Source organism: Mastigoproctus giganteus, chromosome 10 (assembly GCF_048544385.1).
Source record: "Mastigoproctus giganteus isolate SK-2022 chromosome 10, ASM4854438v1, whole genome shotgun sequence".
NCBI classification, from domain to species: domain Eukaryota; kingdom Metazoa; phylum Arthropoda; class Arachnida; order Uropygi; family Thelyphonidae; genus Mastigoproctus; species Mastigoproctus giganteus.
In genome coordinates, this window is record NC_143584.1 from 174,799,358 (window position 1) to 174,818,396 (window position 19,039).

Consider the following 19,039-nt stretch of genomic DNA (forward strand, 5'->3'; position numbering starts at 1 on the left):
AATGACAATTTATTCTCATTAGATGTTACATCATTATATACGAATGTAAACGTTGAATACACATTAGATATTATTTGGGATATGTTAAATAAAAACTCGACACCGATTAATTATACGAAGCTGCCCATTAAGGAAATTTTTCACTTAATTAAACTATTAGCTGAGGCTAACTACATCACCTTTCGAGACAAGGTGTACAAACAAATTTTTGGATTACCAATGGGTTTGAGCCTGAGTGGCTTAATGTCAGAGATCTATCTCTCAACGATTGAGCAGATACATTTGACACCTTTTCGTCCCCGTATCACATACTATGGGAGGTATTTAGACGATGTTCTAGTTATTACTGATAGTAGTACTATCCAAGACATTTTACATTCGTTTAATAATATTCATTCTAGACTCAAATTTACATTGGAAAGGGAAGATACGGATACTAAGTCATTAAACTTTCTAAATTTCACGCTTACCCGTGACTCGAACAAAATACAATTTAGCATCTATCGAAAACCCACAAACACCGGTATGCTTCTTCATTATAATAGCTACCACCCGTTCACCTACAAAAGATCGATTATCTTTAATCAATTTCTAAATGCCTATAAATATTCAACGACGGATTCTGCTTTGGACTCAGAAATACAAATATTAACTAGCAGATTCTTGAACAGGGGTTATCCCATTAACACAATAAATCGAATTAGGGTACAAGCTAAGGATAGGATAAAAAATACTACACCAATCAGCAATAGTAATATCAAAAAATACTTTATTTCTGTCCCATATGTTGAACAGTGGCACAAACAACTTAACAGATTCTTTAAAGATACCGAATTTAAAATTATAGCTAGGCCTATACGGAAGTTACGCACTATACTGAACAATCGCTCGGTTCTTTCCGCGTTCGCAACACAAATTAATGATCTAGTATACAACATTTCTTGCGGTGATTGCGACTCGTCTTACCAGGGTTCGACGCGGTTTTCTCTTAATATCCGTGTAAATCAACACGAAGCCTCAGTTCGTGCTTCTCGGTCAGCAGCGTCAGAATTAGCCTTTCATGCCATTAACGAAAAACATACTTTTTTATTTAACGAGGCCAAAATACTTAACGTTCAACGTAATTATACGCGACTATTAATTGCAGAAACCGTTGAAATTAAATTACACGAGAATTCTGTTAATGTTCGGCGGCCATATTTGATCTCCGATGCGTGGACCTTTACGCGCATGCGCGAAGACATATAATCACTATTTAAGTTGCAGGTTTATCCTGATTCGGTAATTTTCATTCCTGTGATCACGACAGTCGGTCGAAAAGCATTGTCAGCTTCAGGAAGGAAAATCGTTTTGAATATTTTCGTTAGATTCTTTTAATTGCGTTAATTTGAATTTTAATTGTTTTGAATTGATTTTGAATTGTGTTAAATTGATTATTTAATTATTTATATTTTACTTTAATTATTTATATTTTACTTTAATGTACTAAGTTGTTGATTTTTTCGTTTTTTCCTTTCTAATTTCTGGAGGGTATCATACGGAAGTGTTCCACGTACTATATTGAGGTAAACTCCTCTTATTAATTTACTAATATTATTATCAACGTAGAACATATTGAGTATTACAGCTCTGATTCATACTATCTAATTATCTAATTTAGGATGATAAAGGGAATTTGAAAACAAAGTTAAATAAAAATAGCAATATAATTACAGCATAAGCTATTATCAAAGGCCAAAAATAATGTAAGGGCATACCTCACTAAATCCATTCCTAACAGTTTTTCTTCTTCATCCTCAGGTCCATTCAATTTTGTGTATACGGCTTCATTTCCAATGCATACTCCATGTTCATTGGCTCCCATCTCTGCTCCCCACATCCATGCTGGTTTACTTAGAATTACAGCATGTGTATGTTCAACTTGGTCTATTTCTATATAAGTGCACTGCATGTAAGTATAAGTAAAAATAAATAAGTATAAGCAATATGCTAACAAAATAAGCCTATCATAAGATGAATTGTATAAAGAAATAACCTGGATGATTTAGAAATCATTTATTAAAAAAAATATATATATGATACTTTGGTGTCTACTTTACTGAAGAATGGATACCTTATGCTCCTCCTATATTTTCATTTGAAACTAATCAAAGATCAAAATAAAATTAATAAGTATTTTTGTGAAAGAAATAAGTCAGATTATTGTAATAACAGTTCCATGGATCTTTGTCAGTAGTTTTAATTTAAAATCCCCAAAAATTCAGACATAAAATACTGTACCTGCAATTTCTTTCTTAGATAAAGAAAATAACATTCATGTAAGAGATCTTTTAAAACAGGTTACTGCTCCTGTTCACTCATAATGCAATTTTGAAAAAGAGCTAAGGCCAATTCACAGTAAACTATCTGCTCATTTGACACTAATATTATTACTGAATACACTGCCTGTTATTTGACAGAGTAAGTTTTTCTTTAACTATGTTATAGCATTTCTTACATTCTCATATATCACTTCTATGCAAATGACATGTAGTGTCTCTATTATTTCATTATATTATTCAATAAGTTCTAGCATGAATATTAGTATTAGTAGTGGCAAATGATACAAGAAAGCAAGCTTATAAAACATCAGCCAAAAAAAAAAAAAAAAAAACCTACACACTTCAACCATTCCATACCCTCCAAGAATTTGTCTAGTTCTTCCTTGAATTTATTCAAACTACCCACTTCCACAACAATAGATGGAAGCCTGTTCCATCAACCACCTGCTGGCTGAAGGAAAATTCTGCACATGTATTCTGCAACTTTCCTTCCTAAACTTAAATTTATGCTCCCTCATGTGTATAATCCCTCAGCAAAAGGAAGAATGCCTTCAACATTTAGCTTACTCACCTCAATCAGATATTCCCACAGGTGCCTAATCTCCAGACATTGCAACTTGCCGAACTGAAGCCTTTCTGGATAAGAACACCCTTTTGTTCCCTTCACCTTTTTACTTCACGTTTAGTTGCCCTTCTCTGCACCCATTCCAGCAGATCTACATCCTTCCTAAAGTGAGGCTCTAGACAGTACTCAAGATGCAGCCTAACCATGGCCTTGTACAAAGGGATAGCCACCTTCTTATCCCTGCTAGCAAAGTTTCAGTATATCATTAACAAAACCCCATGATCTGTCCTGGAATCCTGTCTGCACTGCTCATAGAATTTCATATCTGACTGCTGTTGGATTTGAAATTCTCTGGGCAGTTCAGTCACATTTAATCAGGGAATATTCAATACCATGTATAATAAATAAATGCAAACAAATCAATAATTACATTATTACAGCATAATGTTTACCACTTATGTTATACCTAAGTATATTCATTCATTATTACTGAATCCTTGTCTAACCTCTTTCTATTACTGTATATAAATAATATACTTGAGCCAGTTTATAATAAAGTCATTTATAGTGAATTTACAAGTATATTGACTAAGTTTCAATTCCCCTTGATTTAGAGCTTAAAGCATTCATTAAATAAAAGGTAATGGCCTTTAACATTACCTTTAAATTCATTAAAGGTAATGCCTTTAACAAACTACTGGAAATAGCAACTACAACTAAGACACTTAGAGAAACTTTGCATTTCTACTCATTAAAAAAAATATTTCGTCCAGTTGTTGAAGCATGCTGGCTTCTTATTTTCTGTTCCAATCATTTAAACACATTGGTATTACCTTTACTGCAGCATCAGGTTAGTGTCCAATTGTTTAAACACAGACTTTGTAATAAATACTTGAGCCTGTTTTGTTTTGTTGCAGCTTCCGGTTTGCATCCAATGATTGAAACAAGTGAGCTTGTTGTTTCATGGTTTAAACAGTCAGCCAGTGGGAGCAACATAGAAATATGTTCTCCACATAGCAGCAGCAAAGAGATGCCCAAATGTGGGCAGTAATTTGAAATCATGGGATAGGTGTGTATGCCTAAAGTGCCAAAATGAAGGTTGGAAGTATTTTTTAAAAAAATAATTAAAACTATACATTTTAAATATAAAAAATGGATTTTTCACACTTGTGTCCATAACAAATCAAACGTAGAGGTGGTATCAAAAAAGTGAACAATTTTGAACTATTCCTTGCTGAGTATGCATGAGGATTAAAAATAAATTTATCTACTTGCTTGTGGGTTAAGTAAATAATTAATATATTTCAATTAAATTACATTTTTAAAATGTTTTATTTTCTACTTTTATGAAACTTTAAGCAAATTTTATGCAATGTAAAGGCTGTAAAACCTTCTGCTATGCCACTGATTCCTACTCCTCTTACACTGGTACTGATCCAAAAATAGTTTTTTTAAATGGAATTCAAGTGAAAGAGCAAGAGATTAACTAATAAATACTTGGAGGAGACAAAAGCAAAGCATAATTTGGGTTGCAGTGAAATTACAAAATGGGAGAAAATCTGCCCCTTGTGTAAAAAAATCAGCAACTAAAGTATGTGAACATTAATTAGATATATTAACATTTTTAGAGAGAAAAAACTGAGGACACACCTGTATTTTGGAATCACCATGGTAATCATTAGCTGGAATATATATGACTTCTTGTACCTCTCCAGCAGGTCGATCGGAATTCTTGCCAAAAATAACACATCCCTTAGATGTAACTGGTGGTAAAGCTACAAAAGTGTCACATGAATGAAGAAATGTAATCATGTGACCTTTGCCTTTTGCCATTCCAAGATACCTACATAAAACAAATGCAAATTTATTAGCTAAAACACGCACATATATAAAACATAATAAATAAAAAAAAAAATACACTGTATATCTGATGTATTGTATATAACTGAGTACAAAGCACTCCCCTTAACAAATAATATTTTATCCTCTTTATTATGACATCCAATAAACTCAACTTAATTTCTCTGATCATGAAGAACTTAAAAAAATAATTTAAGCTAACAATCATTCAACTTTACAAATTCAAAAATTTATTCACTAATGGGTAACCCATGATGCTTATGAAAAGCATTACTAGTGTGTGTGTGTGTGTGTTACATATCCTCAATGGTCAGCTCATACATACAGAGTAATATAAGTTAATCTTTTAAATTTTTAAAGCAAATTTTCTTGCACGGAAAAAAGTTGCTTATCATTAAAAAATATATATATATAAATAAAAGTAAATTAGAATGATAATTACTTTTATATTTCAAGTGTCATGTAGAGGAATATGCTTTTTGCTGCCTCTGATGTTTGCTTTATCTTTTTATTATGAAAGATTCTTTCATTTTATCTTCTGAATCTATCTAAATATGTTTTGTTTGTCTTAGCATGACATAAGGAATTTTGGCAAATCCATTCACAAGTTGTTTGTAAAACAGGTAGTTTATTATTATTAAAAAATAATAATAAACAAATATTCTACACAGGTAGAAAGTTGGATTTTTCACTGAGCAAATATCCTTTATGATATCTGCTGACCAGCCACTTCGACATAATCACTTGTTCATTCCCAACACAATTTTTATGTTAGGGTACAGAAATTTGCCAAATAAATTCAAAAGGAAGAATATAGTCACTAAACTACTGATTTTTGTGCTTTCTGTGAATTCATTAATTTTTTCATAATCCAACCTAAAAAAATTATCATAATATCTGGTATTCCCAATCTAAGATATGCCCAAGCAGACCTGGGAGTAACTTCAATGAATACAATACCCATCACAACAATTAAATGATTATCAAATTATGTCAAAGTGGCAAGAAGCCACCATCAAAAAAAGTAGTTTTCCAACAGAGCCATGAAACAGTTAAGTTACATACTGTGGATTCTTCATTGTAGCCCCATTATGTTTTAACATATTTCCTCCTGTACTTAAGAGAGAATTTTTGAATTCCTTGAGATAATTTTTCTGGATTCATGCACTGCAATCTGATAAGAAGTAATGTCGTCTTAGTGTGTCTTTTAATGGCAAAATAAGTCTGGTGAATATGGAGTATCTTATTCATCGAACAGGCAGTGTGAGGATGGACATTATCATACTGTAGGCACACACTTGAGGACAGCAAACCATGTTTCTTTCAAAATTGAAAAAAACTTTAATTTTCTCTCTCTCTCTCTCTCTCTCTCTCTCATTTAAACCCATATTATTTTTATCTTGGGGGTTATCTCAAAGAAAGAATGTTTCAGAATGTCCACAAATGTACCAAAGGGAGTGACTGAAGCTCAAATTTTTTTCTCTGATGGAAGAAACATTGGAGCATGTTCTTCGCAAATTACATACTGACTGCAGCACATTATTGATAAATGTGGAGGCCATATGAACATGTTGTGGCATGAATTTCCCAACACTCCTAAATGTAGTTTGTGTTCATTTCTGTTTTTAATAATACTTTGTATTTTTCACATGAATTAAACAATAAGATGAATAAAAAAAAAAAAAGACAAAACCTGTATATGAAGAGTATACATGAAATGTGAAAGCTGGATGCCTTTGCTGTTACCCCCCCCCCCAAAAATGAAAACTAGATCCACCCACGATTGATGTAGCTAACAACATTCATAAATGGTAAACTTTGTAAACTGCTTTAAACAGTGCACATAAACTACCCAACCAAAATATTATAAACCTTATTCTATTTTTACTGACAATGTATTACACTCAAATCAGGGAATCACTTTATATGGTTGTTACAAAGAAACCACAAAGTTTTTAACACAGTACTTTGAGATTCATCCACCAATCTACTTGAGTAATTTTTTAATGCTTCTAACTCAGGCAAAGATCAGCACATATTTGTTCAAACAAGGAACTGTAGTAATGATGCTACAACTCACCCTAACCATAAGACATTCATTTCACGTAAACAGTGTCTAATGGTGTGTGAAGCCGACCGGGCTAGCCGGGTGGGTAAAGTACCTGCCTAGCAACCCAAAGGTCACGGGTTCGAATCCCACCTCGGGCTTGGATCAAAGTACTGCAAAAACCTTGGGAGGTGCATTATGGCCACAGAAGCCGATACGCCAACAACAATCAAAAAAAAAAAAAAAAAAAAATGGTGTGTGAGTCAATGCAATTGAGCCATAGAGAACTGATACCAAGTGCTGTGGTCTAATGAATCCCAATTTACATTCTATTGCACAGCATGCGATGACCAACTGTGCCAGCTATTCTCATGGCATGGATCGGCTTCACTGATATGTCTGAAAGGTCACCACATATTTAAGAAATTTATCTTGAATTACTTGTATAATCTGCATGGTCATGATGGCCATGTGCAAGATGATAATGTGTCTATTCTCCACACTAGATCTATTCATGGTGGTGAAATCTGCACCTTCCCAGTCCCTAGATGTAAACTCACTGTACCCTACTATCCTCAACACTTATGAAAGTAGTGGAATTATTTCTACAACACTTATTATTTCTAAGTATTCAACGTTGTATTCAAGCACATGGATAATTAAATTGTGCAAGATAATGAAGTTTGGTCTCTAATATTTTGATTGGGCAGCGGACACGTCTTTAACACTACTTCGGGGGGGGGGTACGTGTAACCAGTTTCCAAATTTGAGTCACATTCTATTTGATAATGTGATGTATAATTAGTTAACGATGAAGAATTCTCCACATCTAACATGATGCACAGTGGGATTTTTAACATATGCCTGAGAAAAACACTTCTAGGGTTCAGGTATCATTGTTTGTGGATTTATAAGTAATGCATTCAGCTTCCCTTATTTATTCTATTGTACTGTATACAGGCATTTAAAATGGCGGTTTAATTAAGAGTTTTGCTACCACATTTATTCTGATAGCCAAACTTTAAAATGTACTGCATTTGGATTATCCAATGGATATTCCTGAAACATAAATATAAATCCTCCCTTCCCACATATTTTATAATTTCTTATGGAGCAGTGGTGCCTTAAGGTAGTTTTCACTTTACATTTCGAGAATACATCTATTGGAGTAATTACATATGTAAAAAAAAAAAAAAAAACTAGTAATAACAGATCATAACATCTACATGTCTTACTTTGGAAACAAATTTATTATAGTCATCCCCTCATTCCCCTATTTTAAACTTTGTGAAGGATGTTACAGTTGTGCATGGCATTCTTATAGTAACAAGCCAGAGAATACATAAATATATAAAACATCTCTGATGATGTACAATGAACAACTGTATAGAGAAATAGAGTGGGCCAGTAAATCAGATTGTCTTCTAATGGGGGATTTTAACTTCTCAGATATAGACTGGAACTTATGGTTTGGCCACTCACACAGTAGCAAGACTTCCTTTATTGGATGATTACTTTCTACAGCAGCATGTTTGAGAGGCAACCAGAAGGAGTAATACTCTTGATCTGATTATCAGCAGTGATTCTTCATGCATTAAGAATCTGCAGATAAAGGAACCACTAGGTGGCAGCAAATGCAGTGATGTGGGATTTACTTAAAGACGCAACTACCATCAGAGGTAAAGGGAAGGGTTTTTGCTTTCGTAAAAGTGACTACAGTGATTTTTTAAATTCTATATAGTGGGTCCAACTGATGATGTTACCAACAGCAAATTCTAAATGGGAAGCATTCAAGGAATTAATCGTGGAAGCTACTAGGCTTTTCATACCAAATAAGAAATACTGTTCAAGGTTTAGGCCTAAATAGATGTTAGATGAAACTCATGAGACTCGTGACAAGAGAAGAAAAATGCATGGAATGCATATAAATTATCAGGAGACTCAGATGCCTGTGGTAGATATAAGATAGTCTGTAAGTCACAAAGGACATTAGGCAAGCAAAGGCAGATTACAGGAAATCTTTGGCAAAGGATGCAAAGAAAAACAATAAAGACTTCTTTACTTATGTAAACTCTACAAGGAAGGGGATAAATCAAATTGGTCCACTTGACATCAACAGTTTGATTGTTGATGAACCTGCTGAGGTAGCTGACAAACTGAATTAGTATTTTGCATCTACATTCACACATGAGGAATGTTTGTAGGGAAGTGGAGGCCAGAAGCTTATCAAACTTTGTCAGGGAGCTAAATGATTTTATAAGGAATAAGGACAAAATTTTCACGGTTATAAATGATTCTAGAACTAGGGGCCATAATTTCAAGTTACAGGGGAGTTGTTTAGACTGGATTGCAGGAAGTTTTATTTTAGCCAGTGAGTTATAAATCACTGCAATAAGTTACCTACATGAGTGGTAGAGGCTGACAGTATGAGGAAATTCAAAGTTACCTAAGGGAGGAGGGAAATGCATAAGTTGTCCATTTCCTTTTCTCTTATTAATTTTTATTTTTTTTTTTTTATTTTCTTCTTATAATTATTATTAACCTGTTTTTATTCTTATAATTTTAATTTATGTATTTTTTGTTATTTCATTTTATTTATTTATTTTTTTTGCTTGGTGCAGCATAAGCCATAGGCTTCCTTGCACCATGTGACCATTACTAATAATAACTGAACCGAGAGCAAAGTGGAGGAGAAATTGCTGAAATTGAACATAAGAAAGGCGCCTGGGATGGATGGGATCTATCCAGTTACATTAAAGGAAGTAAGCAAACCCTTAGACAAGACAAGATCATCTAGACAAGACTGCAACAATAATTCAAACACAGCATGGGTTTGTTAAGGGAAAGTCTTGTCTGACAAATTTGATTGGTTATTATGATGTGGTCACAAAGGAACTGGATGCAAAAAATAATTTTGATATCATATACTTGGATTTCAGGAAAGCTTTTGACACTGTTGCGCATGGAAGACTACTGTACAAATTGGAGCAGAATGGTATTAAGGGTAAGTTGCTACAATGGATAAAAGGATGGTTAAGTGGGAGAAGACAGAGGGTGGTAATCAATGGGTGCTGCTCTTCGTGGACTAATGTTATTAGTGGAGTCCCACAGGGTTCGGTGTTGGGTCCACTGTTATTTTGTGTATTTATCAATGATATTGATGAAGGTATATCAGGCTTAATGTCGAAGTTTGCAGATGACACAAAGGTTGGCAGGGTTGTTAATGACAGTAATGGCAGTGTGCTACTGCAACAGGATCTAGATAATTTGGGCAGATGGGCTAAGAAGTGGCAACTGAAGTTCAACCTTCTTGACAAATGCAAAGTACTGCATATGGGTAGAAGTAACCCGAGAGAAACGTACCAACTGTGTGGTACTACACTTAAGGTGGTAGAAAATGAAAAAGACCTGGGAGTAATTGTGCAGTCAGATATGAAGTTTTCTGAGCAGTGCAGACAGGCTGCTAGGGCGGGTCATGGGGTTTTGTCAATGATATATAGGAATTTTGCTAGCAGGGAAAAGGAGGTGATTGTCCCTCTGTATAAGGCAATGGTCAGGCCACGCCTTGAGTACTGCGTACAGGTCTGGAGGCCTCATTTTAGGAAGGATGTAGATTTGCTTGAGCGTGTACAGAGAAGAGCAACACGATTGGTGAGGGGAATGAAGGGATTCTCTTACCAAGAGAGGCTTAAGTTCTGCAAATTGCAGTGGCTGGAGACTAGGCACCTGCGCTGTGATCTGATTGAGGTCTATAAGGCCTTGAATGGGTTGAGCACGCTGAATTCTGATGGGACCCTTCCACTTGTTCAGATTACCAATCTACGGGGACATAAGATCAAATTAAGAAAGGACAGATGTAGAATAGATGTGCGGAAATTTGCCTTTAGCCAGCGGGTGGTTAATTGCTGGAACAAACTTCCATCTGTCGTTGTGGAAGTTGATAGGTTAAATAAATTTAAGGAGGAACTGGACAGGCATTTGGAGGGAATGGTGTGATTTTTTTTTTTTTTTTGGCTGATGCTGCATAAGCTCCTACACTTGCTTTCTTGCATCATGTGCCACTACTACTACTACTACTACTACTTAGCCATAATTATGAAAGCTTCTGTGGACTTAGGGGAGGTCCGCAAGGACTGGTGATGTGCAAATGTGTCCCCAATTCACAAATGGGGGGCAAAGGGTGACAAGTAATTACAGATGTTAGTTTAACTTCTGTTCCAAGGAAAATAATGGAGTCACTGGTTAAAGAAGCAATGCAGGATTATCTAGACAACACTGCAGTTATAGTTCAGACACAGCATGGGTTTGTTAAGGGGAAGTCTTGTCTGACCAATTTGATTGGGTACTATGATGTGGTCACAAACAAACTGCATGCAAAAAAAATAATTCTGATATCATACTTGGATTTTAGGAAAGTTTTTGATACTCTTGCACAAGGAAGACTACTGTATAAATTGAGCAGTATGGCATTAAGGGCAAGTTGCTACAATGGATGAAAGGATAGTTGAGTGGGAGAAAACAGAGTCAGTGGTAATCAACAGACATTCTTCATGGACTAATGTTATTAGTGGAGTCCCCCAAGGTTCAGTGTTGGGCCCATTGTTGTTGTTTTCTGTATTTATCAATGATATTTATGAAGGTATATCAGGGTTAATGTCAGGGTTAAGTTTGCAGATGATATGAAGGTTGGCAGGGTTAATGACAATAATGATAGTACACTACTGCAACAGAATCTGGAAAAGTTGAACAGATGGGCTGAGAGGTGGCAACTGAAGTTTATCATTGACAAATGTAAAGTACTGCATATAGGTAGCAGTAACCCCAGTGTAATGTACCAACTGGGTGGTACTACACTCAGAGTTGTGGAGAATGAAAAGGACCTGGGGGTAATGGTTCAGTCAGATATGAAGTTTTCTGAGCAGTGCAGATAGGCTGCAAGTGTAGCTCATAGTGTCTTGTCAATGATATACAGGAATTTTGGTAGCAAGGATAAGGAGGTGATTGTCCCCTTGTATAAGGCAATGGTCAGGCCACACCTTGAGTACTGCATACATGTCTGGAGGCTTCATTTTAGGAAGGATGTAGAATTGCTAGAACGAGTACAAAGAAGAGCAACAAGATTGGTGAGGGGAACAAAGGGGTGCTATTACCAAGAAAGGCTTATGTTCTGCAAATTGCAGCATCTGGAGATTAGGCACCTGCATGGTGATCTAATTGAGGTGTATAAGGCCTTGAATTGTTTGAGCAAATTCAATGCTAATGGGATTCTTCCTCTTGCTCAGATTACTCACCTGAGGAGACAAATTCAAATTGAGGAAAGACAACTGTAGAATAGAGGTGTGTCCTTAGCAAGCGGGTGGTTGATAGTTGTGGGTAAAATGGGAAGAGTTTTTTTTTTTTTTTTTGGCTGATGCTACATAAGCTTGCTTTCTTGCATCATATGCCTCTACTAATGCTAACATGTTCTTCAGTACCTTTTGTGAACTATGCCACAAAAACATGAGGCTATAGCTCTCCCATGACCAAAATAATGTTTTTTTTTTTTTGTTACTGCTATATGATGATTAAAGCTTAATGTTTACCCAGAATGTTACTTCAGTTCCCCCACTTAATTTAAAAAGTAGGCTATCACTCTGTCTAAACTAAAGTTTCTGATTCAGCTATGGCCAACAAACTACATCAACCCACCTCAATTATCCATACAAAACAGGAGTGTTTTGCAATCAAAAAATTATTCGGTAATTGAGGTGGGTTGCAAAATGTTTTCAAAATGGTTAAGAATTTGCATATATTAATGATAAAAATATATAGAAAAATAGCCATTAATTTGTTATTTGATTATTGGGGACAGGCACCAAACAATTCTATACATTTAAATGGTTCAGGAGTGTATTTACAAATTTGCAAGCTCTAGATGCAGTATATAAATAAATCTTCTTGATTTCATACAATAATGTCCATAACAATCAAAATGCCAGGATAACTTCCTGGCTATCACATACAGAGAATCCCAGAAGGGTAAAATTTTTCAAATAACGATGCTCCAAAAGATAATTTCGGGCTTTTTTTTTTTAATTAAAAAAAAAATGGCATGATGGCTGTAGTCCATGCTATTGTTCTAAAATAACTATTTTCATGCGCCTAACTCTCAAAAGAATGTAACTGATGCAGCTGAACCTTGGTGGAAGTTGTCATGGGCTCTAGAAAATTATCTAACTTTTCTTGGAATAAATTCGCCCCGGGTAAGTTGTTGGGAAAAGTGGACGCAGAGAACGCAATAATCTTTTAGTGATAGCAAGCCTTTTCTTTGCCGTTTATTGCACCATACGCGGATGTGAAATGATTTTAATTAATAGTATACGTTTTCGTCCTAGAAATAGTAAAACGCCGAAGAAAGATTACGAAATGCATCAACAAAGTATCTCTTACCTTGTGAAATCAGAGATGAGGGGGGAATTTTTTTTTTTTTTAAACTTTGGTTGTATGCTGTGCCACGTTTATCGTACAACAGACACCGGTCTCAAGTAGTCACCGAATGCTTCTCTCACTATACTGTACTCTTATGCGTCAATAAACACAGACCAGTTCCTATAGAACATTTCACCATCGACATTGTTCTAACGTCAAGGTGTCCGCCGGTGATAATGCCATTGATGTTGCAAGTCAGGTTCATTTAACGCACAAAAGTTATAATCTCTGCAAATGTTGCAAGTCAGTTACTGAAGTTTCAGTCTGTTTCTGACACCTACTAGAAAGTTCTGCATTTCTAATAATTGCATTTTCACTGATGAAGTCATTGAAAGTGGAAAATTTGTTTTGTCATGACTTTTGAAACAGTAAACCAAGTTACAAATACAATAAATTCCTGCTCTCGTTTTAAGGCTGAACTGGGTAAAGTGCGAATCTTCTACGTATCATGCAAACCAAAAAAATTAAATAAAATAAAATACCGCAGACAAAACAAAGGAACACTTAAACTCCAGCAGCGCGAATACACAAATCCCAGACAAAATACCTCCAGAAAACAAAAACGCTCGGGAATAACTCTTCCCGAAGAAATAATAAATGAAAATTATAATATATAAAAAGAAAGGTTTAAATTTCGCATTACAATAGTTTACACTTTTGTCCTGTGCAATAACTAAAGTTTGAAGAGGTTAAAAAAATTATGCACGACGTATTTAATGCCTAAAATTGCGGTATCCAAAGAAAAGTAATAATAATTTAAATTTAACAGGAATATTTATCAGCGGTGTCATAAAAGTTAACATTTATTAGAGTAAGTTGCCATTGCGATGGCAACATATGTCATAACTGGTGCAGCATAAGCCTCAAGTTTCCTTGCACCATTAGCTAATAATAATAATAAATTGTACCACAAGTACAACGGAAGGAAACATTTTTTCTATCAAATTATGTTGGTGTGATACATTTTTCATGACATAGGAAAATAAATGTTCACACTATTTTAATTGCTAATGTGCGCAGTAATAATGATTAGAGTATTTTCATTTTGCCTTCTATATGGCTGCAGTGCCATTTGTGTGCCTGCTATTTTGTAAAAATAATAATAAATAAATAAGTGTAACAACGTTTATACGTAGTAAATAACAAGCAGTGAAGAAGTTCAACTGGCTTTATTACATTTAGGTGGGAATTTCTTATTCCTATAAATGTGTATAGTTGCAAAAATTTCTGTCTCTGTTTCCCACAAAAGCGGATAACAACAGATCCTCAGTTAAAGGCAACGAACAGTGCCGCTTGACTCTCAAACACTATATTCACTACATAGAACAGATCCAATAAAAGCAATGAAGATCTGGATTTCTAAGGTTCCTAAGAGTAACTCCAAGTGTTGACCGATGTGTCACTGACACAATCATTTATACAAATTGTAATGATGTGAATGAAATAAAAACCAGAAAATCATTATAACACAATAGTTTCTTGGTAATGTTAAATACAGCAATGATTTTATTCATTGTTGACATAAGTGTAAACTCCTCCGACCAGTAGTGCCGGAGTATAAACAATAATATTTTTTTTAAATGCAGTGCGACTTCTAGATGGCAAAATATAACCATTATTGCATTACTAATGGGTATATTAACAATTAAAATGTAAACTAGGGGGTTTCTCCCCCTGCTCGCCAACCCCCGCGCACACTTTTCTACGTAAAATGTAGAGATATGACGGAGTAAGTCAAATATTTCCTAAGTAAAATACACCTGTCGAAACGCACTGATCGATATCTAATCAGGAAATGACCTATGTAATTATTTACCTGTGCATTTGTAGCGATTTAATTGCCCACTTGTATCACATGACCCACACTCCCTTCTCCCGTTGGCTACTCCACCATGCAGCATTCTCAAGGTGGAATAAATATCACTATGTAATTATTTACTTGCATTTACATAGGTCACTTAGGAAAATGCCTTTTGCTTCGGGTTCCATAATGCATGAGGAATATTGTTCCATCCGAAAGAACAGGACTAAAATACAGTATTTACAAAATACTAAACTATTTACAGATATGCTATATCGAGTACCTTCCATCAGCTGACATTACAATGGAACATCAAATGATGCTGGGCTTGATCATGTTTTAGACAGTGCAGACGTGCACAAGGTTGGCAAATGTTATGGAGGCAGTTGTCTTTCAATGGTGTAATTATTTACCTGCGCATTTGTAGTGACGTAATTGCCGGCCCTCTTCTCCCATTAGCTCCAATAAATATCACTAGGAGGAAAACTTTAATGTATAGAGAGAAGATATATTCACTTTACAAGTCATGAAAAATGCATGACACAAATATAATTTGATAGAGAAAAAAAAAAAAAAAATTCCTTCCTTAAAATTCCGCAATAAGCATTTTCAGGCATGTTTATATGACCAGTCTTTTGGGGTTTTTTTTTTTTCTTCTTTGTAAAATAAATAAATTTTATTTATATATTTTATTTTTTTTATATACTTTTGGAACACCGTAAGTATACCCAACCAAATTATCCTTGTTTTCAATTTTTTTCAACGGTGGAATATGAGAAATGGTTAATATAATATCCCCATAAGACGTTAGCTGTATTAATTATTCTCCATAATTTTATTAAAATATCAAATTACCAGCTAGCTCCTAATTGTTCTTATTATGCTGTTAAAAACAGCAAATTACAAATTGCTGTTCCTTCCCGTACCCGACTATAAAATTTAACTTTTGTGCGCTCTGACTCTCCCTCCCCCCAATCCCATCCGGCGGCGCGAACCTGTCGGTATGATAGCGTTACCAATCTAGAACATTATTGAAAAATAATTATGTATAATAACCAAAAGTATTTATTATTATTCGTTCTTAATGTAAATATTTTAATTAATTGGAAGAGGGGCGCTACGTGATTATCAACAGGTTTTTTTTTGAAATGTCGCAATTAAACTGAAAACATCTTAAAAGTAAAATGCAGCCATTATCAACCCACTGCAGGATTAAAGCCTCCTCAACAATTCATGCTGAGGGAAATGGACCATAATCTGTCACGCTGGTCCAGTGCGGGTTGGCAGATCGACCGTATTCAGCAGTCAGGGGGCTTGAACCCCGGTCTACTCAAAGAGCGTGTGCTACTGCACTCCCGCTCCTGACCACTTGGCTACAAAACATCTTAATACCAACACAAATAATTTGGCGAGGTTTCGGGAATACAATATTTCCCGTCATCAGGCTTGTTGCAGATCTAGAAATTACTCCAACGGGCCTGAAAACAGGACATAATGCATTCCCGAAACTTGACCTTCTACGTCCGCCTCCATGGACTTCCAGGTTTAAGACCACTCCTATGCTAATAGGCGACCACTCCCAGCACTCTTGCTGCTTACCTTTTCTTCCTTCTCCCTAGGGTTACCCCTCCCCCTGGGGGAACCAATGTTCCACTAATAACTAAACTGGTGATGCATTCATCTATATCCCCTTACTCTTACTACCCCCCCTTTTTTGTATATACCTGTCCTCCTCCAGCGGGCAACGGTGGGCCCAGCATACTATGTATTTCCGAAACCTATCCAAATTATTTAAAGTGTTGGTATAGATGTTTTCAGGGCCAGTTTTGGGCTGTTAGCCGCCTACGTGCTAGAGATATTTGGTCGCCCCATCAATGCGGATCGGTAGTAACGATATTTGGCCGCCCCTGTCAATGCGGATCGGTAGTAATGATATTTGGCCGCCCCTATCAATGCTCACTCGGTAGTAACGAATTTTTTGCTGTGAAAATGTTGAAAACGGTCGACAAGAGAATTGATTGTTGGGTGAATATTTAAATTAATAACGTTCGTGCGCATTTCTCTATTTAAATTTCCGTCAACAATTAAAACAATGATGTAAGTATCGCTTTAAGATTAACGGTACGGGAATGAAGGCCTATTCACAATGAAATTTAAACATAACATAAGCATAAAACCTTGTACCTGTGTCATTGAATGAAACCATTCACAATGGGTAAATTACGTAAGTGTACCCTTAAACTTAATGATAAGATGTTATAACATGAAAGTTTGCAAATTCCAAGATTTTATACTTTTGTTTACGTGGTTTAAAACAAGACAATCGTAGAGGTTATGGAAGTCCCATTGTTGAATCCTCCTCTGTTCAACGGATGAACCTACCATCGCCTGTGCTTCCACTTCTAAGTTTTTTGATGCAAAACACCTAACATGTATGTTTCGGCGTTATTTACAACCATAAACTGCACAGCTATATCATGCAAACATCAATTTTTGAAGTATGAAAGAAGAGCATGTGTTCCATGGTTACCAAATACAGTATGTTTACGGTCATGTTTATGTTCCCATTGTGAATGTTGGTATGACTTCTTAATTTTACGGTAACGTTTGTTACGTTATTTTTATGTTTAATTTTCATTGTGAATGAAAATTAAACATAATTTAGAGAATACAATATTAACAATGCCACGTTCTATATTTCATCGCCGACCACTATATTAAAATAATATTAAATTACATGTTAATTTTATTCTTTCAAGTGCACTATCGGTCGCCTGCGTGTATGCACGCAGTGTGCACACCTACCAGAACCGGCCCTGGGTGTTTTAAATAATAAATAAAAACAATATATCACGTGATATATTTATTAATTCTTCGTTAAATATACGTACTTTTTACTTATCTTACTGTGGGTTACAAAGCAAAGAATAAATTAGTAACGTGAGTACGTGACCCTTTGAGAGAAAAAGGTTGCACAACGCTGCGATAGAGCAGATTACTTCAATGCAGCAGGTAGAATATTTGCAGAATGTCTAAGCGCTGTCAACGGCGCGTTTGACATTCTGTTATCTATTGATTGAATAAGGTGTGGAGTAAAATGTGATAATTATTAGTTACATTTAGGTCAGCGGATGCCTGCAGAAATGCTATTTTAGAGTTCATAAACTATTATAACTATTTCGCCAGGGTTTACTATAGTCACCAATCATATTCTCTTTACTTTTGAAATTCTGAACACCACAATTATTCCTGGTTCTTCATGGATAATTGGAACATTAAGTCCCCCACCCTAACAAGATTATTTCTAAAGCATGTGCCGTGGCATGTATGCTTCTAAATTATCTATAAATAGATAAATTTTTATACTGAAAATTTATCAGATCGGGTACTTTCTTTTACTACTTTTATTCTCCTCTTTCCTCCCGCCTCCGAGCCAGCTTGTGAAACTTGCCAGCAAATGACTGTCTTCGGGCCGCAAGAAGTTTGAAAAATAAATATTTATTGTCTCATTTCCTAAGTTTTTTTCTAATTTTTTCCATACGAATTATGTCAAATTCAAATATACCCCACCTTTCTTATTTTGGCTCCATACAGTACCCACATTTTCCCGACAACAGAGAAATCTTTTTTTTCGATTAAGCATGCTGCTTGTTGGGTTAGGATAGATCATCCATTTTCTTCTTGGCCTTCAACCTACTTCGTTCTTTTCCTCTTTTCGTTCGTTCTCCAATTCTTTATTGCCGACCAGGCTAGCCAGGTGGGTAAAGTGCTTGCCTGCAGACCCGGCCTTAGGCATAGGCCAGCTAGGCAGCTGCCTAGGGTCTCCAATTCAAGGGGGCCTCCAGTCACAGAGGCAAATGCAAGTTCTTGGGTTAAATAATGATGACCGAGTAATAACAGTGTTCGGATGAATGAATTACTGTTAACTCTGCCACACTTTCTTTTCACAAAAATCCTAACGTTTATTTTCTCTCACG

At 35.5% G+C, this 19,039-nt stretch overlaps 1 protein-coding gene across 1 annotated transcript in view; it reads right to left on the bottom strand.

Annotated features, from left to right (window-relative positions):
* The window catches only part of LOC150079540 (secernin-2-like), a 141,804-nt gene that overhangs the window by 47,750 nt on the left and 75,015 nt on the right, over positions 1–19,039 (bottom strand). Inside the window, exons 2-3 of the mRNA XM_090382620.1 lie at positions 4,537–4,729; positions 1,758–1,945 (exon numbers count right to left, since the gene is read on the bottom strand). Of these exons, the coding sequence (XP_090238746.1) occupies positions 1,758–1,945; positions 4,537–4,719 (371 nt within the window). The 5' untranslated portion in view covers positions 4,720–4,729. The remainder of the gene's footprint in view (positions 1–1,757; positions 1,946–4,536; positions 4,730–19,039) is intronic.